The 26919-nt window shown below is 44.0% G+C and overlaps 1 protein-coding gene across 1 annotated transcript in view; it reads left to right on the top strand.

The window, feature by feature from the left end:
• The window catches only part of SLC13A3 (solute carrier family 13 member 3), a 421387-nt gene that overhangs the window by 45984 nt on the left and 348484 nt on the right, over window positions 1–26919 (top strand). The window contains exon 2 of the mRNA XM_078651950.1: window positions 18379–18644. Coding sequence (XP_078508076.1) covers window positions 18379–18644 — 266 coding nt within the window. The remainder of the gene's footprint in view (window positions 1–18378; window positions 18645–26919) is intronic.

Genomic DNA, 26919 nt, shown 5'->3' with positions numbered 1-26919 from the left:
AATCCATCGTTATTTTGCTCACCAAGCCACCCCAGTTCAGACATGGCCATATGCAAATCAACTTGACCCTGTGCCTCATGGGAACAGTCTAGCCCGAACTGCCCAGCCATGTCTTCCCTGGATCGGAATCAAGCATCCTAGGAGCGGTTTCTGGCTATCAGCCGTCTTCAGCCAGGATAGCTTGACTCCAGTGGCTTAGTGAGCATGGGACCCACGGCTGGGCATACCCTTCCCACATAGGGTGAACAGCAAAACACACAAGATGATGGACGGGGATGTCTGAACTGGGGTGGCTTGGTGAGCAAAATAACGATGGATTACACCCAGATCTGTGACTGTAAGTAAGTAAGTAAATTTGTATTTGCATAGTTAATTAAAACCATTGCAATCCCTCATTTAAAACATTTTCTACATACAATACATTTTTCACCTCAACCATAAAATTACATCGATTTAAAAAAAATATATATTCCATTTTACACTTCCTAATTAAAATCTTAGAGTTAATATATTTTACAAAATTTGTTAACTAAGATTCAATTTAGTTTTAATGTCCTCTGAGGGCTTAGCGAGGGTTCGAGTTCCAACTTTTTCATTTCCACCACCTTCAAAAATGTAATATTTTTTAGGCAACATTAATAGTTCAGCTGAGTTTGATAAACACTAAAAGCATAATGAAGGGTCAAGTTTCTGCATCCTTTTTTCTACCTCCTTCATAAACTTCACCAAGCTACAGTTCAACTGCGGGTCATTTGGTGCAAAACAGGCAAGGACTGCATGTCTTCGTGAGCGTATTCCTCGCTGGTTAAATTGGAATTTCAGCAACCGTTTCCTTTCCTCCACCAATTTGTCGCAAGAGCACAACAAGTGTGGCATGTCCTCAGGCGCCATGCCACATAACCGACAAAGGGATCCGCCCTTATCCCTAAGCCAGTGAGGGAGATGACATATGCAAGGTAACAAGCCCAATCTATATTTTAAAAACTTCAATTTTGTGGTTCTTGAGTACCCGAGGTCAAGGTAATTCTGAAGACCTTGTTTAGAGTAGGAGTTTAGGATTATCCACCCATGTGACCTTTTAGTAACACACACTTTATCTTCAATCCACGAGAGGTGTTTTATTGTTTTCTTTACCAATCTTTTGATCGTGATATGATTGGTAGGGGTATTCCACAGCTCCTGTAGCCCTAGATTTGTCAGGCTGTTTTTTAAATACTTAGCGGATGGCGAGGCTGGATTTTGCTCTAGTTCTGACCATAAGTAGCTGTTTAAGGTGCCCTTTTCCCCCTTCCGGACTTTGTCCCACGTATTTATAAAGGCCCCCTGTCTTGCTAGAGACTGCTTCTGGCCGCCAAACTCTAGCCTAATTTGAGCCGGGGAAGTTGTTTTTGGCAAGCTGAAGATAATCCTATATGCGGCTGTGACTGGGGTTTAATGTTTTGCCATTGTGCAACATTCCGTCCATCATCTTGTGTGTTTTGCTGTTCACCCTATGTGGGAAGGGTATGCCCAGACATGGGTCCCGTGCTCACTACGCCACTGGAGTCAAGGTATCCTGGCTGAAGATGGCTGATAGCCAGAAACCGGTCCTAGGATGCTTGATTCCGGTCCAGGGAAGACATGGCTTGGCAGTTCGGGCCGGACCTTTCCCATGAGGCACAGGGCCAAAACTGATTTGCATATGGCCATATCTGAACTGGGGTGGCTTGGTGAGCAAAATAACAATGGATTAAACCCAGATCTGTGACTGGGGGTGAATGTTTTGCCATTGTGCAACATTCCGGCCACCATCTTGTGTGTTTTGCTAATAAGGAGAAACATTTACCCAGACAGTACTACTGTGTTGTAAAATTACAAAATAGCAAAATATTGCGACAGAATGTGCCATATTACGCTGCATCATAGCACCTCTTCTGTGTCTGATTATGTTTGTACCTCTCTAGTCCCTTCAGCACCTGTTCTGACCTGGGTCTCAGGCTCTGCAACAGTTCTGATGACCTGGTTCTCTGGCTCTACAGTAGCTCTGCTGACCTGGTTCTCTGGCTCTACAGTAGCTCTGCTGACCTGGTTCTCCAGCTCTAGAGTGGCTCTGCTGAACTGGTTCTCTGGCTGTTGAGCGTGTCTGTTCACCTGGTTCTATGACTCTACAGCAGCTCTGCTCACCTGGTTCTATGGATCTACAGCAGCTCTGCTGACCTAGTTCTCTGGCTTTGGAGCGGCTCTGCTGACCTGGTTCTCTAGCGCTACAGCAGCTGTGTTGAGTGGGGTCTCAGGCTCTACAACGGCTCTGCTGACCTGGTTAAGGATTAAGGATTTTTGCAGGGGGTTTCATGTATATATGAGAGGCTTCACCTGGAAGGTGGAGCTGCAGAAATCTTTGAAAACCTACGCAGAGGCACAGAATCCAGGGACTAAGGTCCCAGATGAGGAAGAGCAGAATAACGAGGAGAAGAACTAGGAGCGGATCCTGGGATCTGTTAAGGTTTTGTGACTGTGAAGGGGCCATCAATGTGGTGGAAGCAGTATTGGTTCCCAGAGCAGGGAGCAGCACCTCATCAAGGAATCTGTCCCCAGAGGATCTGGTAGACAGGAGGGATGTGAAAAAGCGTAAGTTGGAGCTTGCTAAGCTGGAGAAAGATCAGGCTCTGGCTGAGAGGAGGTTAGCTCTTGAGGAGGAGAAACTATCCCATGAGTTAAGCTTCAGAGCGCTGGACAGAAGAGCCCTGGAAGTGGGTCCAGCAGTAATGGTGGAAACATATCTGCAGTGTCCGTTGGTGAGTCAAGAGTCCGGATACCCAGGTATTTGATGCCCAGTTATGTGGTGGGTGATGACCTAAAGAAGTGGTCTGCAGCCTATGAAGCAGCTCAAAGATTGAACGAGATCCCAGAGGAGTCCTTGGGTGGTAGTTTATGGAGGTACATGCCCACAGTGGGAAGGAATACACTTCTCACACTAGAGGCGGGAGACCAGATATGCTACTCTACAATGAAGGCCATCTTGGTCAGTAAGTTTGGGATGACGTCTGAAAAGTATAGGCAACGGTTCAGGGCCAGCCACAAGATCTCATCACTGACATGGTTGGATTTATTAGCGTATGATTTCAAGGCATTGAAGGACTGGCTGAGAGGCAGAAAGGTTGATGATTATACCGGGGAAATAGCCTATATTCTGAAGTTTTTACTTCATAGTACATTTTCTATGCATTTTTTAGATCGTAAAGACTGTTGGCAAGCAAGTCTTTACATCGCAAGACAAAACCACGCATTTGAGGATAATTAAAAAGGGGGCTTGGGGAGGTCTCCCCCCAAAAATATACCATGTTCAATTACTAACAAATGTGCAAGTGACAAATAGAATTAAAAAATGTATTAAGAGTTAATGTATACATTTTCAACAGTAGTTAGCAGTATTACACTGTGATAGAATTTTTTAGAGGCAGTAAGCGTTGTAAAAGTATGCGTGGTAGTGGAATGCGTGGTGGAGGTGTTTTTAATATGAATGAATGTAAATGCGAGGTAGTGGTATGCGTTGTGAAATGTGTGATGCACAGACGTGCGTGGTGAAGGAAGGCATGGTAATGTCATACAATCTTATATAGGGCTGTACAACCTATTTTTAAAGGAGCACATGCTTGATATTTGTTTTTCAGAGTTGCACCAACACCTTGTTGATAGTAAGCTTTCTGATCCCAGGAGGCTTGCAGAGGAGGCAGACATCTGGTTCAGCAATAGAGTGTCCAAGAAGGTATCTGCGGGGGACTTCCAAAAGGTGGTCAGGGTTCCCACCAGAAGAAAGAGAGGCGAACATAACAAGTAGGGGTGGGCGGAACTATGGAGTTGTACTCTGCGGAATTCAGCGGAGTTACATAAAATTTATGCGATTCCGCAGAGTTCCTTCCACACCTAGGAATACGTTTTGCCACTGCCTGGTTAAGATGTGTGTATCACAGTTCTCTGTAGTACTTAACAAGACACCGCCTGCCCTTTATATCATATCTGTATTGTACATTCCGCTGTTGTGCACATGGGCTGTCCGAGGAAGCTGTTGTCAGTGCTGTGTGGGTCGTGTAGCAACCTGGTTTGTGCGTATCTCATATAATTTCTTCTTTGCTCTAGAATGTGGGTGAAGGAGGGGTGGAAGGGGGTGAGAACTGAGAATTCCGGTCCTTGTTCTAGATGCAAGTTCTGAGTGGGGTTCTAATTTTTGCAGTACACATTAAGTGACCCAGAAGGGAGTGAGTGCAATCTATACGAACCTCTGGACTGTTAAGACTCTCACAGTTTTAAAGGGGATATGTACCCCCTCAGGCATTTTCAAATACAATATGTTAATTGGTTGTGTATGCTGTTTACAAGTAATTATGAGTCACTATATTTTTTACAAAGAACTTTGGATGTGTTTGTGATTTGTTCTGAGAAGAAAGTAGCCCAAAGGATATGGTAATTATGTACTCAATTCAGCCGAAATGAGTTATACATTTATTCATTAGTTAGTACATATCATGTAACACAAATTTATTATAAATATAATGTACAAAGTAGTGGTTAGTAGGTTTTGTCTTTTTTTTTTTTTTTAAAAAGAGAAAAACAGGGACAAACGACCTCAGTTAAGTGACCACAATCAACCATATATTTAAAAAGAACATATAGTGACTTAAAATTTAACAACAGTTTATTGGTATGTCTTAGGATGTCAGTGTGGTTCTGTTTCAATATTTCAGACCAAGAACCAGATTATTTTCTGGTGCTTTATTAGACTATCCTTAGGAGGTGCTGACGACGTTTCAACCCTACTTGAAATGGGAGGGTCTCTTCAGGACAGGAGTATCCTGGTGACTATGGAGCACCTGTGCTCCTGGTTATGAGCACAGAGCCAGGAAGTTGGATTAATTCTTCTTGTATCTAAGTCTTGGATAACCATATGGTGCATTTTGTTCTTGATCAGCATGCCTAGAATCAAGCGTGGTAAAGGCAAAATTCATCGGCAGCTCCTAAGGATACATTCTGAGACATACCAATAACCTGTTGTTTGGTTTTAAGTTACTTCACTACATATGATATGTACTAACTAATCAATAAATATATTACTAATTTCAGCTGAATTGAGTAAAAAATGACTGTATCCTTTGGGCTACTTTCTTCTCAGAGCAAATAACTGTAATGTATTACCATAATTGATTTACTGCAGATTGATTCTACCTTATCTTATTTCAATATCCTTTTTTGTCTATGACTAAACGAATGCAAAGTAAGAGCTTGTGATATAAAAGATAACTCTAAAAAAATGAGTTCCATGTGAACAATTGTTGCTAGGTAATAGCCAATACCAAGTTCACATGGGCGTATGGGTCGCTCTGGTTCCTCTGATTATTGAAATGTAGGTCAAAAGGAAAGGGTAGCGCCCAGATGCTAACTGTTAAAAAAGTAACAATAGTCATGGTAGAGCTGAGAACAAGCACCCCCGCCCCTCTCTCCCCCCGGGGGAGGTAAGACAAGCTAATGTCAACAAGACATTAGAAGTTGTCTCTGCACTCGCGTGCTTTCTGGGCGGAGAACGCTAGAGACCTACGCTCCTCTGCTTCACTCGGTTGGGAAGGAGCAGAGGAGAGCAACTGCTATTTAAAGTACCTATAATTGGTAAGATTGCCATCGGGTGTTGTCTGTGAATGAGAAGTGGATGACTAGCAGCCATTGGAGAGGGCCGTGGGGCCAATTGGGGTGAGCCTCTAGTTTGCGTGCCTCTTCAGGTGTTAGGCACAGTAGCGCCATCTCAGAGTGCCCGTTTGGGCATATTGTGACCTATAAAAACATGCTTCAGAAAAGCAGGGATCATAAAGGCATTCTCCTAAGCCTTAGATGACCCTTGTATTAATCCTACTTCGTAAAAACAGAAAGAAAAACAACATATTGATCAAGGGTTGCTTTAGAAAAAATTGGTATGACGTTCATTGTCACTTACTGGCCCACCGTGATGGGTCTGCCAGAGTGTGCGTGTACACGGGCGTGTTTAGTCCCAGCCACCTCCATTTTGGAGTCTCTGAAGGGGTGGCCTGTCTGTGTGTTTATCCTAACTCATTAATGATGTATGCATCTAATTTCTTGAGAAACCAAAAAGGAGGTATGAGTGAAGGATTCTCCCCCCCCCCAAAAAAGGGGGGGCATGGAACGTGGGATCACTCGTGGGAGTGCAAGCCTGACTTATTGGTCTGCTACTATTCTGTGCATACAAATGTGCTAAAGGAGATGGCCATCTTATTGGAATATTTCATGTAGTGGTTCGTGGTGCTGTAACACATTTAATGCAGATTAATGACAGGGAATTGCTGAATAGGGACCAATATTCAAAGTATCAAAACATCTTTTGCAGTCACCATTAAAAAAAATAGTTGTGGTTGTGGAACCTCCATGTGAAGCACACTGTCTTTTGCCTGATGATAGTAGTAGAGTACTGCCAGTAAGAAAGATAATATCATGGCCCCAGGCTAATAAGCCACCGATATAGATCTGTAGAGGTTCTATGTCTGGGTGCATATTGATTCACCATGAATCAGGGTATGGTTGTGTTAATAGGGGTGTGATTGGGGATCACACTTCGTATCACGGAATTTCATCATTTAGACCTCTTGTGTTTGTGGAGAGGTGGCAGATCCAACATTGTTCCTTTTTGAACAGTCACGTGAATCCACATGCTGTTGGTTTTTATCATGGTCCACCGTAAATCATCTGGAGAGTGATTTGAGTCACAGAAATGAATGCACATTTTATGGTACTGTGCCTGCAGTGCATGATGCTCTAGTGTTCAGTTATTCTTATTTTGACAGGTCTCGGTGTCATCCGTACGTTGTTGAGGACAAAGGGGCAGGTGATGAGGTAGACAAAGTTCTTTGTATTACAGTTTGTGTGGGTCTTTTGTGTCTAAACGAATTGGGCACCTAATAAGACTTCTTCTGAGTGTTTAGTTAGCAAACAGACCCCACAGGACCCACAGAAATAGTGTTATGTGACAAGTGGTAGGGTCCAAAGGGTGTTTTGTGTTGGTGTCTGCTGAATGCCGGGTCTGGTGTGCACTAGGAGGTCTGTCAGGTACTGGCTACGCTTGAAAACGAAGTGTGGTTGTGGGATCTCAAGGGACCCTTAGCATAGGATACCCTAATGTCTCTATATAACGTGATTGACCTGATTGGAATTCGGGGAGAAGATAGTGACCCAGGTGAGGACATATTCAGTGGGTCAGATTTTGGTCTCGTGGAGAGCTTCCTGATGGTTGTTCCATGTCCTCTTCTCGGCTCGTTTGCTGACTCTTAGAGGTTAGTTGCGCAATGAAAGATTCCTGCTGAGCGTACCACATTGGACATTATAATCTTTCAGTGAGCTGCAGTTTCTCTGAAGGCGAAGGAGTTGCCCTTATGGTAAATACTCCAGTAAGGCTTTTAGATGATGGCTGACAAATAGGAGCCAACTGTTGCAGGCAGTGGTCTCCTTGTAGGTCTTGATGCCTAAGGTCTCCTCAATGAAAATCAGTAGATCCAGAAAGAGTGTCTCCGTTTCAGACATGGACTGGGTGAATCTCGAGAATGGGTTGAGTATATTAATCCAGCATACAAACTCCTTATACATGGTGGTGTCACCTCTTCAGAAAATTAGGCTGCCACCTAGGTATCGTCGCCATGGTAGGATGTTATTTTTAAAGGGATTGATTTTAGTGAAGATATGTTGTTCTTCAAAATGGGTGTATATAGGCAGTCCAGGTTCGGGGCAAATGTGCTGCCCATAGACGTTCCCTGTATAGGATGGTAGATATGGATTTTGAACTGGTAGAAGCTATTCTTCAATGCGATGGTTGCGCATTCAATGATGAAGTCAATGGGAGTTGCTGCTTTCCACGTCTATGCATGAATGCTGGTCTCAAAGACATCTCAGGTGGCATCCTGGAGGTTATTAGTACAGAACACTTCTACATCCGGGGTCATGACGAGGTCAATCAGCTGTTGATTGTTGGTTTATGTAATCAGATTCAGCATGTCCCTTGTGTCTTTCAAGAAAGAGGTGGTTCTTGAGACCAGTGGTTTGAAGATAGTGATGACAGAGCTTACTCCGAGGTTCCAATAAAGATCCAATACCTGAGCCAACTGGTCTCCTTGAAGGAAGGTTAGTCACTTTGTGTATTTTCGGTGAATTATAGAAGCAAGGGACCCCATACATGCCAAGAAGGGAGAATCGTTGCCTATAAGATGCGTTTCATGCAAGTGCAGGATGTTTGGGCCTTATCAATGGCCCACTCGAAGGACCGACCCCTCTTAGTTTTATCCAATAACTGATTTACATTCCAAGTAACAAACAGTACGGATCAGGGCTGCACTCTCTGCTGTATTTCAGCCATCATAAAAAACGCAAAGAGTCATGAGGGGATGGGAAAAGCCACATGCATGTGTGTGTAGCGCGGGTGTCCTCTTGTGTGCTGTTGGCAAGGTGTGAACATAAAAACAATCAAACAAAACTATGATCCCTAAGCCCCCCACCCCACTACCCCTCATTTTTTGAAAACTAGAACTATCTGTTGATCCGCCAGCTCCGAAGTGACACCAAAGGGACACACTGGAGATCCTACCTCTACCCACAAGTTGGACTGTGTGTACCCTAACATAACCCCCCCACACCTCCATCAGGTAAAGAGCTCAGCCTGGCCACCTCACCAAGCTCCACTGCTACCCTCATAATTGCAATAGACAGAGGGGAACCACCTTGGTTCCAACATGTTACATTAATGTGATTGTGAGCAAAGGAAATAAATATATAGATACCGATACAATGAGTTTGTGTGGTTCATAGAGCAGTCAGCAGAGCTCTGGGATCTGGCTCAAGTCAGTGGCAACATCTGTGATGCTCTGTGTCCCCGTCCAAAGCAGTCTGTTGGTCTAGGTTCAGTCCCCCTCTGGCCTTTGACTCTTCTCCCTCCCCGCCCCGTTGTTGTTGTTTCTCCAATAGGCCCTCCTGGTCTTAAGTCGATTCTAGGCTATCGCCAGCCTTTGGCTCTGTCCAGGCACTGCCTCTCCTCCAGCCATGCCCTTGACACCTTCTGTGTCAAAGAAGAGTGTCCAACCCTCAAAGAGTACTTTCAGACAGGCAGGAAAGAGCAGCATATACTGAACTCACATAGCCCTCCGTTTTTGTCTCCCCCATGTGCCCCTACCGATGCAGGTGGGGGTGCAGGTTCTGTAAACGTATCAGTCTTGCCTTGTGTGGAGGGGTGGGATTGCTTTTCCTTTACCATGCCGACAGTCCTGGTGAAGTGAACCTGTGGCTAAAACACCCTTGTGAGTGTCCCAGGTCCGGCTGTAACTGCTTGTGTATAAGGGAATGGAGGTGGGTAGTGCCATCTATGGACGGCCACTCCGGGCACTGCCGTCTCCTGTCGGGTCCTACTGTCCGATCCGACTGTGGAAGCAGTCCTCCTGAAAGAGTCTCACACTGGCCCCTTCAGCCAACAACCCACTAGATCTGGGGGGGCTGCAGAAGGCCCCTCCCGGAGCAGCCCAGTTGCCGCTGTATGTGCAGAGCGTATCACCAGTATCACCAGAGCTTGAAAATAAATATGGTTGGCCAGGCCCGGCCCCATCTGCCTCTCTATGCTTCTCGCTGGGCAGGCAGCTTCAGATACCTCGACTTGTGCCCTCACCCCTGAGCAGGGGCGGATTGGCAGGGTGGGCATTCGGGCATCAGCCGAAGGGCCGGTGTCTCATTGCCCTCCGTGGACCGTTTTTTTTCTCTCCTTTCCCAGTCCACAGAGAGTGGACTAGGAAAGGGGAGAAAAAAACTGCCCACAGAGGGCACAGAGACAGATAAATGAAAGTAGCCTTGCTGTGTGGCCGTACAGCGATTATCAGCTGTGGCCTCTCCTTCACCCACTGCCCTGCCAAGCACTCACGCTGAGGCTGGGGAGGGGGGATTGTTTGCAAGAATCGGCCTCCCAGGGGGCCAGGTGTTGCTCAGGCCTATGAGCCATTTTCACCTTGGCTCCCCTGGGGCCCACACAGCCCAGAAACAGTGTTAGTCTTAACACCTCGCCCACAGCCCTTCACATTCAGGGTATAGTGGGCGAGGAAGAATGGGTCTCGCAGTGGTGGCCAGGTGATGTTTGAAACTCACATCATCTTCACCTCAGCCTCCCCCTGGCTACCTTGGATGACCCAGCAGCTGTGTTTGTGCTCCCCTGCCAGGACATTGCCCCGAGGCCTGGAGGGCTGATTGATTTACTAATTTCAGGGGCCTTACCTCTGTTCATGTGCTCCTGAGCTGAAGGTCTGGGGAGGGCTAAGTAGGTTAGTAATAGCAGGGGCTTTGCTGCTTTTCAGGTGCTCCTGCGCTGGAGGGCTCGAATAATTTTGTGACAGAAAGGGTCCTTGCTGTTTTGTTTAGTTGCTCAGCATGTAGGCCATTGTCACATTGGCTCTGTGTCCTGCGCAACAACAGTATCCTCCCACTTTCATTCCTTGTCTGTGCAAATGGTTTTTCATGAAAGGGCAGGCCCCTTGAATGTGGGCCACGCCCCTTAAATATGGGCCACGCCTCATGAATCTGGGCCACTTTTTTCGTTAGTGACCGGGCCAAATTGTGATCCCAATCCGACCCTGCCCCTGAGGCCTTGACCAAGGAAGCAGGCCGCCGCTACCACACGTTTGGCAGGGCTATCCTCACCCCAGGACGTGGAAAGGTCTGGGAGGGCCCTCAACCGCATTTCCTGGGTATTTTGCTCTTTACAGGAACTCTCTGTGCACTGTGCGGGAAAGGGGGACCCCCTCAATGGACTGTGTCTGCAGCCCCCATCACCTGGATTGTAGGGACCCATCCTCATCGGCCTTCAAACCGCCTCGGGATCCACAATCTGGCATCCTCAAACTGGTGCCTCTCCCGGTTTCACAGCAGCCTCCACTCCCTCTCTGCAGGTCCAACCACATGTAACTGTGGCGGGGGAGGGGGGTCACCGTCACCAGTGATAAAGCGGAGTTATCTGCTCACGCCATCCGGAGAGAAGAAGGCACTCCTTGGGAGTGCCACCCGGGAGCCATCCACTGCCACAACAGCATATTATCAGCACCTCCTGGTCTGCAATCACCTAAAGGAAGACTGGAGAATGGTTTGAGGGTGTCCCCTCCCCGCCAAGGATGATGCCGGATACAAGGATGTGTCTGAGCTCAGCCTTGAGTGACTGCATTCTTCCATGGCTCGGCCACACCCCTTAACCACTTTTTTCTATTAGATTTGTTACTTGATTTACATCTTTTGAAGGTTCGACCTAACTCGTGCTCTCTGCCCTTTCTCCCTGCTATCCCTGGCAATTCCTTTGTGACCCCTGGCCTCAGAGGGGGCACACGCAGTCCCAAAAAAGAAGGCCAACAGTCTCCTTAGAGCACTGTTTACCTTTTGCATGCTTGAGTGAGAATGTTTTTTTAGAATGTCAATTAAATGCCACTCTTCTGAATAAACAAAAAAGTATAATAAGGAAATACATTGTTGAACAACTTATCACGTTTTATATAATGAATAAAGGACAAATTATATTAGAACCATACCTTCACCTATGTGCTTAGTAATGTTGATCAAGTGATTTGTAAAAAAATGATTTAACATTCATAGGAATACTGCAAACAAAATGTTTTTTATAGCACAATATTATCCAGTTAAAAAAAAGAAATGTGTAATATTTCCTTGGCATTTCATGTCAGCAGGATAATTAGCATACAGCTATGTGTATAAAATAGAGATTTTTATGTTAGTAACCGCTGTGTTGTATTAATTGTGCACTTATTATGGGTCTCTTAATGTCATGTCCAAAGATCCTAGATGTCACTTCCTATGATGTCACTGAGGTCAAAGGATGTGCAATGTCATGTCCACTACCCCAGGCACTTTTCTGAATTGACGTCCATGATACCAGAAAGACCCTACTGCAGCACTGCTGCCATGCTGTTTGTTGGACTTGGCCCTTCTGGCAGGTTCACCCCTAAACTTTTTGATTTTTAATTGTGACCTGGTGATAGTGATTTTTGGTTTCTGCGCACTTTACCACTGTGTCCCAGGGTAAAGTGCGTGTGTGTGGTAAGGTTGGCCTGCCCTCCCTTAGGAATGCATGGGGAATGTACGTGTCCATGTTTGTTCCTGATACGTGGGGAGTGCAGGTGCGAGTTTGGTATGGGCGGACTTGTGTGATTAAATGTTGCGCGATGATGTGTGCGGCGTGAATGTGTCTAGTGTGGAAGTGCCACTTCTAGAAGTTGGTGTGCCTGTGCAGTGAATGTGCTGGCTTGTGATTGGCTGGAGCTGGCTGGTGTGCCAGGCTCCAGGAGTCAGGATGGGTGTGCCCCGGTGGTGAATGGGAGATCTGCATGTTGATGGCTGGGGAGGAGTGCACCTGGGACCTGTATAGGGCTAGGCTTTCCCCACACAATGCTGGCTCCACCCCCTGTGGTGCGACTGATGACCCTACCCTTCCTGTGAATAGGCAGAGGGGCTGGGCAAAACAAAGTGCTCAGGAACAAGTGTATCTGGTTCGCCCCTTGGCTGCACCCTTGTAGACAAAGGGATTTACTGTATAAAAAGGGGCTTTGTCCCCTTGCAAAAGGTTCTCTGTTCCTGATCCTAACTGGAGGGGGGCCTGCTGCTGCTGGGCGCCAGGAGGACCACCACTAGGACTGCCTTCCTGCCTGGAGGGCCCAGTGAGCTGGCCCCTGGGCCTAGCCTTGCCCCCCTTTGCTTTTTCTTTCCTAAAGGACTTTTTGCTTTACTATACTTCCCCTGGACTTGGGAGGGGGACCCCAGCGCTTGGGAGCGCTTTAATTGTCCCTGCAGCCCCGAGTTGCCCTTCCCTGCCTCGAGGGATTCCCCGACGTGGGGATCCCATTTGTGCCTATTTACGAAGCAGGTGCTCACCCTGCTTGTGGCCCCGCAAATTGGCCGAATCGTGGCACGGGTGCCACCCCGTTTCTTTGCCACCCCTTTGTTTGCTGACTTCAAGAACAGGTGCCCACCCTGTTTTATTTATTTAATTGACGGGAGACCACCCCGTATTGAGGAGAACGAACTACCGCCGCCGCAAAGGGAAAGTAAGGAGGGCGGCCGCTCTGCCTGCGACGACCCGGAAGTGCAGGCGCTACAAACAGGAAGCGGGCGGGAGCCCACCCCGCGCTCCTGTGACCCGGAAGTGCTGGGGAGCAACAGGAAGCGGATGGGAGACCACCCCACGCTCCTGTGCTCCGAGGAAGGTTGTGGCGTCATCTATCGGGGCTCCCCTAGCGAGGGTAGAGCCCCCACAGCCCAGGAGAGGAGCCGCCGCCTGGAGGAGCAGGCGGGGCTCCGATGTGGAAAGGTGAGCCCGCGGCAAGGAGAGGGCCTCCGCGAGAGAGCAGGAGGGCTGGAGGGGCTGGCGGGGCTCCTGTGCAAAAGGGAGAGTCCCGCGGCCCCAGAGAAGAGCCACCCCAGGAAGCAGCGCCGGACGAAGAGCGAAGACCGCAGCAGCAGGAGTCCCAGTGAGTGGGGCTCCGTTTGATCCCCCAGCCCTATCGCAAGTGAAGAAGACCAGCAGCAGGAGCCCCGGTGAGTGGGGCTCCGGTTTGGCAGTCTGGGGGGGTATTTGTTTACTGAGAGCCTGCGAGGCTCCCCTGAGGCCCCAGTTGCGTCTGTCGAGCCCACGAGAGGCTCAAGTGGCATTTGCGAGTTCGAGTCCCCCAGAGAGAGACTCCAACATTTTGAGGGGCATTCCTGAGGGTAGAGCGGCCCCGGTTGGCAGCGGGCCGCTCCCCCAGTGGGCGCATCTTTATTCAGAGCCCACGAGAGGCTCTTGGGCATTTTCTTGGTTCCCGAGTCCCCAGAGGGGGGACTCCAACATCGGGGGCATCATTGTTTAGAGCCCACGAGGCTCACCACCTCCCATGTTGTTTTTAGACCCCTTTCCTACGTGAAAAGCCCAGAGGAGATCCCCTGGTGCCCAGCACTTAGTGGGCAGCTGCTTCGTTTAGGCCTGATCTCTGTGCGCAATCCCTTTGGCTGCCTGCGCAGCTGCCCTGACTTTCTGGACACAGGGCGTTTCAGCCCCAGAGAGGCCAGTTGGCCTGGGGACAACTTATGTGTTCATGACCTCTGTGATATTTTTGCGCAATTGTGATTTATCTGCCTAATGTGATTCCTGCATCATGTGTAATGTTTTATACCTTTGAATGTATGTGATGCTTAGGAGGTTGTTTGGCCTAGTACAGTGATGCTAGTGAGTTCAAGGTTCCCTGCGTAATATTTTCCTAAGGTGGTTAGGGTTGCGTAGGTGGTACTTACCTGTTACCAGTGATTACTGGTTGTGTGCTCTATTTTCTATTTTGTGCTACAAGTTATTATATGTGGTAATTCTACTAAGTGCTAGTTCTAAAAGTGCTTATTCCTGACAGTGGTTCATGTGGCCCTGTCCTGTACATACATCCCCTGTAAATTCTGCCCGTGCCTCTGGCACCTTTTTAAAGTGTGTGTTTTTATCTAATGTGTTTGGTATAATACAAAGGCTATTTTGATATATAACCTTGTGTGGAGTTTCCTTTGTGGTGTGCCTTGGGTGTTGTTGCTGGGTGCGCACTCAAACACTTAACTTACTACGTTGCCTAGAGGGTGAGCAGGGGTTATCTTTGGCGTGTAACTCCCTTGCCCTGACTAGAGTGGTGGTTTCTGCCTGGCTTTGGCGCAAGCCTCAGCTAACTGGAAATCCCATTTCTAACACTGTTGCTGACCTTACCTGTGTGGATGCTCTCAACCAACCCAACCAGTACCAAGATATTGAGGCCTTGTGAATCCTCTTGGATCTTCACCAGATTATGACCGCCCCATGAAACTTCTTTTACAAATGCATCAGAGCTGAATGGTGACTGGCTTGAGGAGCACACCTCCTCCATGCCCCTGCACTGACTTTCATTATTTACTGTTAAAATTGACCATGCTGTTTTGTGGTGATCCAACATGCAGCTGAGATGCTAGTTACTTCTACTGACACTAAAAATCTAGGGCCCCCTGGCAATAACTGCAGTTTAGTATTTTCCATAAATCGTCTGTGCTTGATGGTACACTACTATAATATTAAGAAATACATATCAAACAATAAATATTAGCCAATAAATATTGTAGCCAGAATATGGACTAGAAAAATATTGCAAAGGCATGAATAGATAGGTAAGTATATAACTTCCCTCAACATCACATGTATGCACCTTGACACATATATAGCTCATTAACACCAGAAGTCATCAAGACACACAATGGGGATTTGAATTAATTTATGTGCAACTGCAGAGGGAAAAACAAACTAATTTCAAACAAGCATTTGCAATGCAATAGGTCTCGCATTAGGAAAGTTTGAGCCATTGGTATTGTAAATGACACATTTTTTATTTATGTGTTGGTTTTGAAAATAGCGAAATTAATAGCTTTGTCATTTACAATGCCAATAGTTTTAACTTTCGCAAATGTGACATCTATAGCATTTGTAATGCAATATGTGTTGTATTTACAGTGCTTGGGACCTCAAGCCAAACCTAAAAACAGAAGGGGCTAGTGAGTGAAAGGCATTGTGTAAAAAGTGAAAGGCATTAACCTTTAAACAGATAGGTAACGCAGATACATCAGAAAAGATATCTTCTCTTCCACCGTTATATGGGGAGAATCATTCTCAGCTCTCGAGCAGAAAGGAAACATTTACCTGCAAACACACGAGCCTTTTCAATCTACCAACTGAGTCAGAAATAGAAGCCATTAATACTGGACGTGGTACCTGTTGCTGAGGTCACAGGTCCCCTGGTGGCATATTTCACCACATTATTTCAGATCGGAAATGCTGCAGTAAAAGGTTATCCAGGGATGCAAGGAGCGACAGTGAAGACTGAGCAGGCCTCTAAGCAGGGGTCTGGCAGGGGGTTGTTCTGCACAGCTAGCAGCAGCCATCGTCCCCTGACCCCTAGAACTGAACATACAATGGCAGAGCCAGCTTATAGTCGTCCACGCCCAGAGCCTCAACAAGAGGAGTTATCAGAGTAGTAGCACAAAAACACCAGAGTTCCATGCAACTGTTCTTTCTACTCATGAACTTTTTAAAGGGCATTTTAGGGCTTTTTGGAAAGTACTTCGGCTTTAGGAGGATTACCCTGGAAAGGAAGCAAGATAACGTTTTAAAAATGAGCTCATGCCAGTGGTGGAGAACGCATTGCAGCAAGCACTAAGGTGATGTGTGGCTACACTCAAGCCCCACAGCCGGCCCCTCAAAGGGGCCAACGACGACAAAACCCATATTTAAAGAAATTTGCATATGTGCAAGAGCAAAGTGACATCAATCACGGTGAAGAGAGCCAGTAGCTGAAGCTAGGCTATAGGCTGTGTGGCAAACGAAAGCAAAATGTGAGTGCCTCGAGAACAGAGAAAAAAGGAAGAAGGTTGACAGAAAGACTGTACGTGTACATAAATTATGTATTTTTATTATGTTTTTTAAAAGAAAATATGAGGCTTGTGATAAAGTTAAACTGTGTTTAGGGCAGACCCAATGACCTAATACTTAAAGCCTTTCTCAATATAGGACACATCTAAAACAGCAAGAGAAAAATCTAGAACTGCACGCCAATATTAATATTTCTATGCTCCTTGACTTTCACATGTCATGACAATTGTTTTTAACTTTTGCACTGCTTTTAGCGCTGTGCAAAAGTAAATAATAATAATACATCTTTTAAAAACAGATATAATTAAACTAATCACTTGGGTTTTGATAGTGCTCCATGCCATACCTCTGACGTTTCTTAACAGTGCGAATAACTGTTGGTTTTATTACCCAATGCAATGTTATACAATGTACTGACCTCTGAAGGATGGAAGGCTGAGTCGGCCTTGGTGGGATTCGACTTTGTGACCTGCAGATCTCAGCATGACCTAGTGGCGAGCATTCAACTGAGCCCCTGAAATTACTACGTTTGAATGCACATCAATTATGAGGCAGAAGACCAGACACAAACTGTGCGCCAAGATTTTTAAGCAGCGAAGTAGCAAAAATGAATTGCTATCCTGCCTAATGTACTTTGCCAACACCAGGATGAAACCAAGGTTTGGGCATCCATAGGCCTTACAGGTGCGGTACATAATATACTACTGTACCTGTGATTTCGAACGCGATGGGCCACTTACGAGTCCAAAAACAGCTTCCTGCTAATTTTTTTGAAAGGATATTATCAAGGCAACTTTTATCCTGTCCCTTGTGAAATGCAATATACCCCCACAGAGAACCGCATTTCCCACAGCCTGGGGGTTTAGTGGTCGGCATCCACCAGGATCCCACGTTCAGCATTAATTATTTTTAGTCACCGAGTAGGGGCGGGAAACATCCTTTACTCACAATGAAAATAGAAGTGTTTGGCTTTCACGTAAATATCACGAAACAAAGGTATTAAAGAACAAGATCCGCAGCCCAGCTTGAACAGGAAGCCAGGCAACCTGTGTTGGGACAGGGGCGGGGCCGCAAAAAAGACAGGAAGCAGACGGGAGCCTACCCCGCGCTCCTGTGCTGAAGCGCTCCTGTGCCCGTCAGCCGGAAGATTTGCGTGTCAGCTAGCGGGGCTCCCGTGCTCGTGGAGAGCCCCGCCTGCTGCTGAGGATGACCCGCTGCCTGCCGAGGGAGAGAGGGACACACGAAAAGAACTCGGTGAGTGAGGGGGGGGGATGTGTGCGCGCGCGCGCGTGTGTGCGAGTGTGTCTGTGTTTGTGCCTGTGTGTGCGCGTGTGTCTGTGTGTGTGTATGTATGTATGCATGCATGCATGCGTGCGTGTGTAAAAAAGAGCCGATGACTGGTGGGGGGATGGAAAGTGAATGTAACCAGCGCGCGTGTGTTTCAGTCTGTGTGGTGGCTGGCTGTGTGCGCACGCGTGGACGGAGCCGACGTGCGCGTTCACGCACCCAAATCCTGGAGAAAAGCTCGTAACACCCTCTTGTCCCTCATTCCCCCCAGACTGATCACTAAAGATGTCGAGACTGGACGCATCCTTCGGATGCTAACTCCAGCTCGACCTAATAAAGGAATTAATTAGCTCCTGTTTGACCATGTTTCCTACTGGACTTGTTTGTGGATATTATGAGCTGGCCACCCTTTCGTGTGCACCCGCTAACATACTTTTGGAGTTAAGAAGAGGAGATCATACCTAACCAATATATATATACTTAACTCGGTGATATTTGGGGAGTCGATATTCTGTCTACAATATTTTCACAGATCATAGTTTTGTGCTTGATATTGTGATATACAACCATTTCATGGACTTCCACTCCATTGTTTACGTTTGTGTGAATTACCCCATGCTTTGTTTTTGTTTCAGGAAGGAAAATGCCTCTATGTTGTCCTATTGATGGCTGTCTTTTGGTGCACAGAAGCCTTACCTCTGGCAGTGACTGCTTTGCTTCCAATCATCTTATTTCCTTTCATGGGAATTCTGCCTTCCAACAAAGTGTGCCCGCAGTACTTTTTAGACACCAACTTCCTATTTTTAAGTGGTCTGATAATGGCGGCTGTCGTTGAAGAGTGGAACTTGCATCGCAGAATCGCTTTAAAGGTTTTAATGATTGTGGGAGTGCAACCAGCAAGGTAATCACCCTATTTATTTAACCTTTGTCAGTGTCATTGCGTTGTGTTATTGCTGTGCTGGATTGAACACATCCTTCCCATCTCTCTTTATTGGTACAATACCCCAGTGCTTAATTTGAGCTGGTGGTTTCTGGTGTTCAGCACCAGCAATTAATTGTCAACACTGGCACATATAACAGACTGCCACATGGTGGCGCTATTGGTCCAATTTAGAGATGAGCACAACAAAGGTTGTTTATTATTTTAATATACATTAAAATGACTAATACCTGACACCCAATCCATTATTAAATCGTTGGGGACCTGGAATAGGCTGAATTGTCATACTTGTAGTTGTGTGATGGTCAGTAGTTGTGTTGATACTATCAATGGCAGTGCTGGCATGGCCAATGGGTGGTGCAAGCTGCAGGGACTTCCTGATAGTGGCGCTAGCACTTATTATTATTATTATTTTTTTTATTACAAATTAAGCACTGCAAGACCCAGTTTTCAGGCAGTTAAACATAAGTTCCTCACTTCAGGGAAATATTTCTTTTTAATTCCTAAATGATGTATGACACCATTTTCAGAAATGGAGTTTCCCACTTCTGCCAGCAAAATATTCCTTCAGAAACCTCCATGGCTTGCAAAAATAGGCCTATTGGGAAGTTTAATTGCAAATGAAACGGGCACTGACAAAGACACCTGAGGCAACAGGTAATTCCTGTGTTACCCCCACAAGCCAATACTTGACTTGGGAAATAGAGGTATCTCCTTTTCCTTACTCTCTATCATTAAATATTAAGTCCTTGCCAGTGTTACCTTATTGTGGAGACTTCAATAGCATTGGTATCCAGCATAGGTTGGGCAGTGTGCGGGACACTGACCTTCCATTGATGTCCAACCAGTAGGCTGACTCTCTACTTGGAGAAAAAAAACTGGTCCTGCATCTTTTCTGATGTAAGGTAAAAGTGCAATCATGCCAGGATAATTTAAGTGGACAGCTGCATTGCATTCCCAAAGTAAAATATGAGTGAGCCGAAGCAACAAACAATACATCTTGAACATCTTGCACTTGGGCCTTTGCACCATGGTTAAAATGAAAATACTTGAGTGGGCAGTGTACCACTGTAAACTATAAAAAAAAATACTGGAAAATCCAAAAAGCTAGCCTCTGTGGTGCGCCGAAGAAAGTGGGCCGCTGCACTGCAAAAATATTTACCCTAAAAGTGCAACAACCCAGTACTTTCTAAAAGAAGCTAAAGAGAGCACAAAGTATATGACACACAAAAACAGGAGGTTTCGGGATTCTTTTTTATGCATTGTGGGTGGAATTTCGCAGAGGAGAAATTGGCATAGAAAGAGGCTTTGGAAAAGAGTGCTAGGAGTTGAAGGAGGAACTTTCTACTCCGATCAATAATGCGAGGAGGGAGGAGATGAGGAGGTTACCATGCCTAGATATGTCTGAAGTGAGTAGTTTCTCCTATTAACTGAAGGCATTCACTGTCGGTCATCAGTGCCCGAAGACACCTATATAAACTGCATGAAAGAAATTCAAAATACCAATTTGCATAAGATATATACTGAGGTATTCGAACATTTATGCTCTCAAAAATGCATATATTAGTGTCAGTTTGGCACAGCAGACTGTTAGATGCCTCAAACAATAAGTGAGATGATCATTGTTCTACCACTAATAATACCTTAAATATGAAGCATTAGGGGAATGCTGAAACCTTCCCACAACAAAAATGTAACGTTCATCCAATTATCTGAATATGGCAGGAAAGAGTACCTTAAAGCGCCTAATTTTCCCAGGTGTGTGATGAGCCCATCCCTTCATTGAATTCTGTATCATGTAGTGCTGGTTTTATAACTGGATTAAATGAATACAAATTCTGTAATGCAAAGAAATAGCCTGACCTTGATAAACTACTCAGCTGTGGACCTTTGGAACTTGATGCAGCACTGCTATGGACAGAGAAAGTAATTGATCAACTATTTAATCGTCCTGCTCCAGGACCTTAGTAATTATTTGCACTGAATGCTGATGCCACTGACAGTGATGCTGAGTGGTTATGTAAGAATAAAGAGAGCAGAAGGGGCAACATGTGCAGTGATGTTATCTCTCACTGCAAAACATGTCTGTAGTAGGTACACAAAATGTAGACCCTGCAGTACTTATCTGAATGGAACTATTGTACCAAGATGAAGCACAGGTTACATTGTGGAAAATACATAGCATGCCACTGAAGGCTGCTGATTTGTAGGTGTGGCACGTGACCAGTAGCCTGTAAATGTTAACAACTGCCCTTTAAGGTTGTATAACCTCTCTGTTGGGCACAGTAGATTTAGTTGGACAAAACCCATGGGAATTAAATCCCTTCCCAGGTCTTTGTTCAGGTTCCTTACAACACTTCTTCCCTCCTAATTCTCCCATTACTGATTTCGCTATGATCTCAAACTCCAACTCCATCCTGTAACTTTTAAAGCTGGGCATTCACCACTCCCACTCCAGCCAAATCAAAGCATGTCAACCTCACAAACATAAACAACTTACCTGTTAACTGTTAGCACTGTCATTACTCTCGCTGAAAACACTAAAACTAACCAAACCAAGCATGTTAAAGGAATTTCTATATTATTTTGCCTGGGATACATTTGATCTCTTCCTTTCCTGCTCCACCAAACTCTCAGTATACCCACCCCATTTTGAGTCGAGTGGGCCGCCCGGTTTACGCCCAGGGGAAAATGTACTCAGTCAGTGTAAACCTTCCTCTCGTGGCTCGATGGAGTGGGGGCAACGGACGAACCACATAACACAATCCAGCCTATTTAGGTTGGAGGAAGTTGTGGTTTTTTTAATGTCCGTCACCGCCAGGCAAAGTCTGAATGAAAATTAATGCATTGTGAAATGCACCCTGAACAGTACATGTTTTATTAAAGTAATTATATAAAACAAATCCATAAAAACCAATAAAAATCATCTGGACCTGGTGCTTTGACTTTTCCTCAATAAATTAATTGCTTTAGTAATGTATTCCCAAAAGCTATCCATTTGCCATGAATGAACATCAATATCCTTCCCATTTTGTGGTTGTATCGAAGCACAATGTTCCACAATGCTCTTATGTTGAGGTATCAGTTCAGGAGTGTATAAAGTAATATCCAACTGGGCAGATTAATTTATAATATCGTTATTTTTAAATTTAGAGATTTTATCTTTATTCAAAATATATTCCACCTTAGTAGGTTCTTTTTTCATTTTAAAAATGTTTGCCAAAATTCACAAGCTTCATTCTGACCACAATAGTATTTAGCATTGGACATAAGATTAGTGGAAGCGTTTTCTGTCTTTTAATGTTGACCATAATATTATACAATTCTCTATTTCACTTTCTTCTTTTATTTGACATGCATATGATGATGAAATCCCGAGATGCTGCTTAGAAGGAGTTCCAAGCCATTTGAAAAGAAATATTGCTAGTAGAGTTAAGATTGAAGAACGCTACAGCAAATTTCCTAAATACGCTAGTGAAGGAGTCGCCCATTAATAGAGCATTGTTAAATCTGCATCTTCTATTTGCATTCACATTCATAAGGAATTAAAATGAAAACTGATAGGAACATAATCGGATACTAGAATCTTACCTATTTCAACATTGATTAAAGTTTGTAATATGTTTACATACAAATATCTGATCAATTCTGGAATGGGAATGTTGTATTGGAGAGAAAAAGGTTAACAATCTCAATGTATCAAATATCAACCTCTGAGAAATTGTTTATTCATTTTACTTGGGATAAAAGTACATTTAGAATACCGGTCCAGAAAAGGATCAGATATGTGGTTGCAGGCTCCACCAAGTATTAAAATGTCATCCGAATATCCGATTAACTTTTGAGAAATCTTACACCAAAAGGAGTTGCCGATTTGGGTTAGACCACATACATTAAAAATAATAAAAAACATTTTTGATAAATGACTTATTCCCTCATTATCACTGTCTTGAGATATAAGTTGAAATCAAGATGTTTATCACATACATTGATCATGCCATTTCTTTTTTACTGAATATGGAGAGGAAAAAACAAAGCCTCAGCACCTTTTAAGCTTCAATATTTATTTTTCAACCAGATGTGTCACAAACAGTAATGCAATGTTTGCTTTAAGACTGGCATGATAGTTAAAACCCTTTGTCTGTTAAGCAGAGATCCTAATCTCCTGACATTCCATGAAACTACTCTAAGTACTATACTGAAAAAATAAGTTAAAACCAAGAAGGCTACACTGCAAAGAAAGGACAAAGAACAAACTTCGAAACAAAAACCTATGCATCATAAATGTGTGAATTTGGCAAAGAACGCAAAGTAGAATTATGTTAGATTTGAAAATTAGAGGTTTGGAAAATGAATGCAAAAGGCAGGTAGAAAAGAATAGAGAATGAAAGATAAAGAGGAGCCATAAACACAAGACGAAGAGTCACATGCCTACAAACTAAACAACCGGTTGCGGGTGGTGAGCCAACATGATAAAGATGACATCTCTGTACTCTAAGGCGGATCAGGATGTGACCATGCATGAGGGAACATAAAGGCACAGCGACAAAGGTTGAAACTGAAATCACCTCAAAGAATAAATGAGAAAATAAACATTTGCATCTGTATGCATGAAAATAAAATTCATACATCTATCAAAAAATATCTTTCAGCTAATGATAATCTTCAGAAGTATTTTTGTCTTCCACTTTACAGTAATCCAGAATTTTACTCAGTTTGGTAGGATCTTCATTTGATGTTGTCTTGTTTTTCTATGTAACTTTGAAAAGGTATTAACCCCATCCATGCTCGTGACGAAACCATTCTGTCATGAGTCACTGTTGGGCTGTGCTGATGATGGAATGGTTCCGTCACGACCACGCCCGCGATTGGAATGTCCAGCACAGGGCTGGAATTCCTGCCGCACGCAAGCGGTTAATGAAACTTACTTCTTTGCCTTTGCAGCCATAATGACCTTGAGCACAACACAGTTTTCTAGAAAAAGGATGATAACCCCTCTGGGTCTGTCAGATGAAAAAGCAAAACGTGGTTTCTTCGCCAATCTATGTACTCTTTGCGTATTTGAAGAAAATGATGATAGCAAGTCTATCAGCTTAGGCATAAGGGCTTTAAAAAATAATGGAATAGATCACTCCCTTCTGATTATTCTGGCAGGTCATACTTTCTAAGAATAATCCTCCTGTTGTAATTTTCCAAATTTTGCATTAGAGTCCTTTAGTCACTCACCCATTGTTCAACGTCGGTCATTCTTTTTTCCAAGTGAGTCCATTGGTGATCCAGTTTTTGTAATCCCTTATTAGTTTCTTCAATACATGGTTGCAAAGCTCTGTTCTGTTTTAAAAGTAATTCCATTGGTATGGAGGAAGGTGGTAAGAATATTGAAGGAGGATAATTTTGGGCCGCTTCTTTGTAGAGTCCTTACGGTTTGGTGACACTTTAGTATAAGGGATATGGAAGCATTTTCCACTTGAACCAATTTTTGTAACAAGGATGGGGATTTGGAATTTTAATTGACAGTTTGTGGTTCTACCATAGTTTCAAGAGCAGAATTTTCTAAGTTAAAAGTATTTCCAGATGATTAAAAAGAACAAGTAGTGTAAGTCAGTCTCAATTTTCTTGTTTTGCCCATGCAGAAATCTACCTGATAAAATATGAATAGATCTCAAAATAAGTGGAACCACTCGCTGCTAATGAGACATTTCAGCTAGGGCTAAAATAATCCTAAAAGTAATATCTAGAAACTCGTTTGTATTGAAAGCTCTTACTTAGCCTGGCTCATACATAAGTATAAAGGTATTTGTCAGTGAGCAAAATTGAGAGTATAGTCCTTCATATTATGAAAGGATACCTGAACTGGTAGCTGAAAATGATGAGGATTTCACATTTCTAATTCTCTAAACTTGCTGCTACAACAGAATACTAAAATGAAGCTCAGAAAAAGTATGCTTTTTTTTTTTACATTGTACTAGTATACAACTAAATAAAATGTTAGGTTGCCATCTGTGAAGTCAATGGTTGTAACAAATATGTGAGGTGTGTCCTCTTTCAATAAGCCAAACGGCTCTCCTGGAGCTGGGTATTACATTCAACTCTATTTCATTACCCATGTGTTTTTGTTACCATACACTCATTACAATTTATGTTCCATTCAGAGCTAGAAAAGGCACGTCCAACGCTGGAGATGTATGTCCTGCCCTTGATCTTTAATCTACAGCTTGTTAAAATTATGATTTTCACTCTGGCTGTAATGCCTTTGCAGCACATTATTCTACTCAAGTGTGATGTCAGAGCTTTCAACGTGGATGTCCAAAATAAACAAACTAGGTGAAAAAAGTAATGTCTCTGAAAGCAAAGCCAGATATATAGTCAACACGCTCTGCCTGCTAAATAACAAGAAATGGCTGCCGCGACCTGAGAAGACAACTGCTTTCTGTATGCAAAAGGCCCCTAACATACGAAAAACAGTTAGTTTCAGTTTCCCAGCACAGCATTGAAGAAAAGGATGACTTGCATGTTGTTATCTTGTGAGTTTGTCATTTAGAATATAGATTCACTGCTGTCATTGCAGAATTCCTTCCCAGCCCTCAGGGAGCTGAATCCGCAGGCAACCATCTTTTATCTGTGTCAAGCCATGCCCCTCCTATCATTTTAATTATAATTATGTACAGCAGGCCTATCTAAAATGAACACCATTTCAGCACTACATAAGCTAGTGTCCTAAACCATACAACACATGGTGATATAAATGCAATGTGTGCTCTTAATTGATGCATTATTCACATCCACAACATTTAATTTAGTATTGAGTTGACTTATTCAGTCAAAATAACAGACTGTGTTGGATGACTTACAGACTCCCTTGTTGTTCAGCCAGTGACTTTATTGTCAGTAAGAACCATCACTACAATCTAAGAACCCTCTTCAAAACCCATATTGTCACACTAAATAAAATTTTATTAAATGAATTCGTTTTGCTAGCAGTTAATGATGTCCATCATATATCATTTTGTTCCTCTAAGGCAACATGCCCACCACATTTCACATAATTATACGTTCATTTTGCCCATTCAGTGGTAATTTCGCTACATTGGTAATGTCAGTTTATTCTTATTTCTAATCGTTTAAGTGAATATCTGTTCCACTCTTTTGCCATTAAATATGTTACTGCTGCAGGACTTACCGTGCATTTTTTGGTCCTATCTAAAAAACAGTATACATGCCCTGAGGTTACATTTTTTTCAGTTGTAATAAAATGTTCTCTTTTACAAATATGGTTTCTTGATGAATTTTACTTCTGTGGGTCTGTTCAATTAATGTAGTTTAGCCAATTTTACCAAGAGAAATGCGTTCTATGTGCTCCCTTCCCTTTGCCAGTATATACAAATCAAACAACTGGATTCATTGTATTTACCTGAGCCAAAGAGAAATGTTTAACTATTCAAGCAAAGATTGCTAAAAGAAATTACTATGGGTAAAGTGTGTGTCAAATAGACACAAACAGGTCCATACTAGAAACCAATACCTGCTCTGGCAACAAAATGTAAAACCGTCCTATGCACCACCAAGTCACTATTGGACTATTGTCAATGGGACTGTCATGGCTGGGTCCCATCAAGGTCTAAAAGCAGCCCGTCCTGTAGGTCATTGGGAAAATGCCAGAATAGCAGAATCGTCTGAAAACCACTGTATGCCAAATATTAACCATAGCTAACAAAATGCAAGAGAATAGCTTATAACCATGACTCTGTTCATCAAGCTAATGCTACTGAACATAACCCAAAATAAACAAAATTATCAATTAAAATAGTTTGTAGGCCAGGTCATGTAATGCAGTCTGCCCCTATGGGTTCTTGACATTTCATTGTCCTCTGTGTGCAAAGCAAGCAATAGCACTATTGAAGGTGCATAACAAGTCCCTGTGTTTTAGGAGTGTTGCTGCATTGAAAATAAAAAGATTCCTAATTTAGAAGATGGAATTTAACATTTCAATGAGCAAATGTTGGCTAGACCCCTTATTGTCCATTACACAACAGTCACTGGGGAAGTACTCCTCTCTATGGCAGAGAAGTCTGTGAGTTTAGGGTTGTCTTAGGATTCTTCTGTGCCCTCCTTCCTGATGGAGATTCAGGGTGGGGCTGATCCAGTGAATATAATTTGTTTGGTAGTGAGGCACATCACCCACCAGAGTCCTACAAGATGTTGCCCTGGCACAGCAAACAGCTGAGCTTGGAGCAGT

The sequence above is a fragment of the Lissotriton helveticus genome, chromosome 7 (assembly GCF_964261635.1).
Source record: "Lissotriton helveticus chromosome 7, aLisHel1.1, whole genome shotgun sequence".
Taxonomy (NCBI): domain Eukaryota; kingdom Metazoa; phylum Chordata; class Amphibia; order Caudata; family Salamandridae; genus Lissotriton; species Lissotriton helveticus.
The sequence above is the reverse complement of the archived record's forward strand: the minus strand, read 5'-3'. Positions and strand labels throughout refer to the sequence as shown.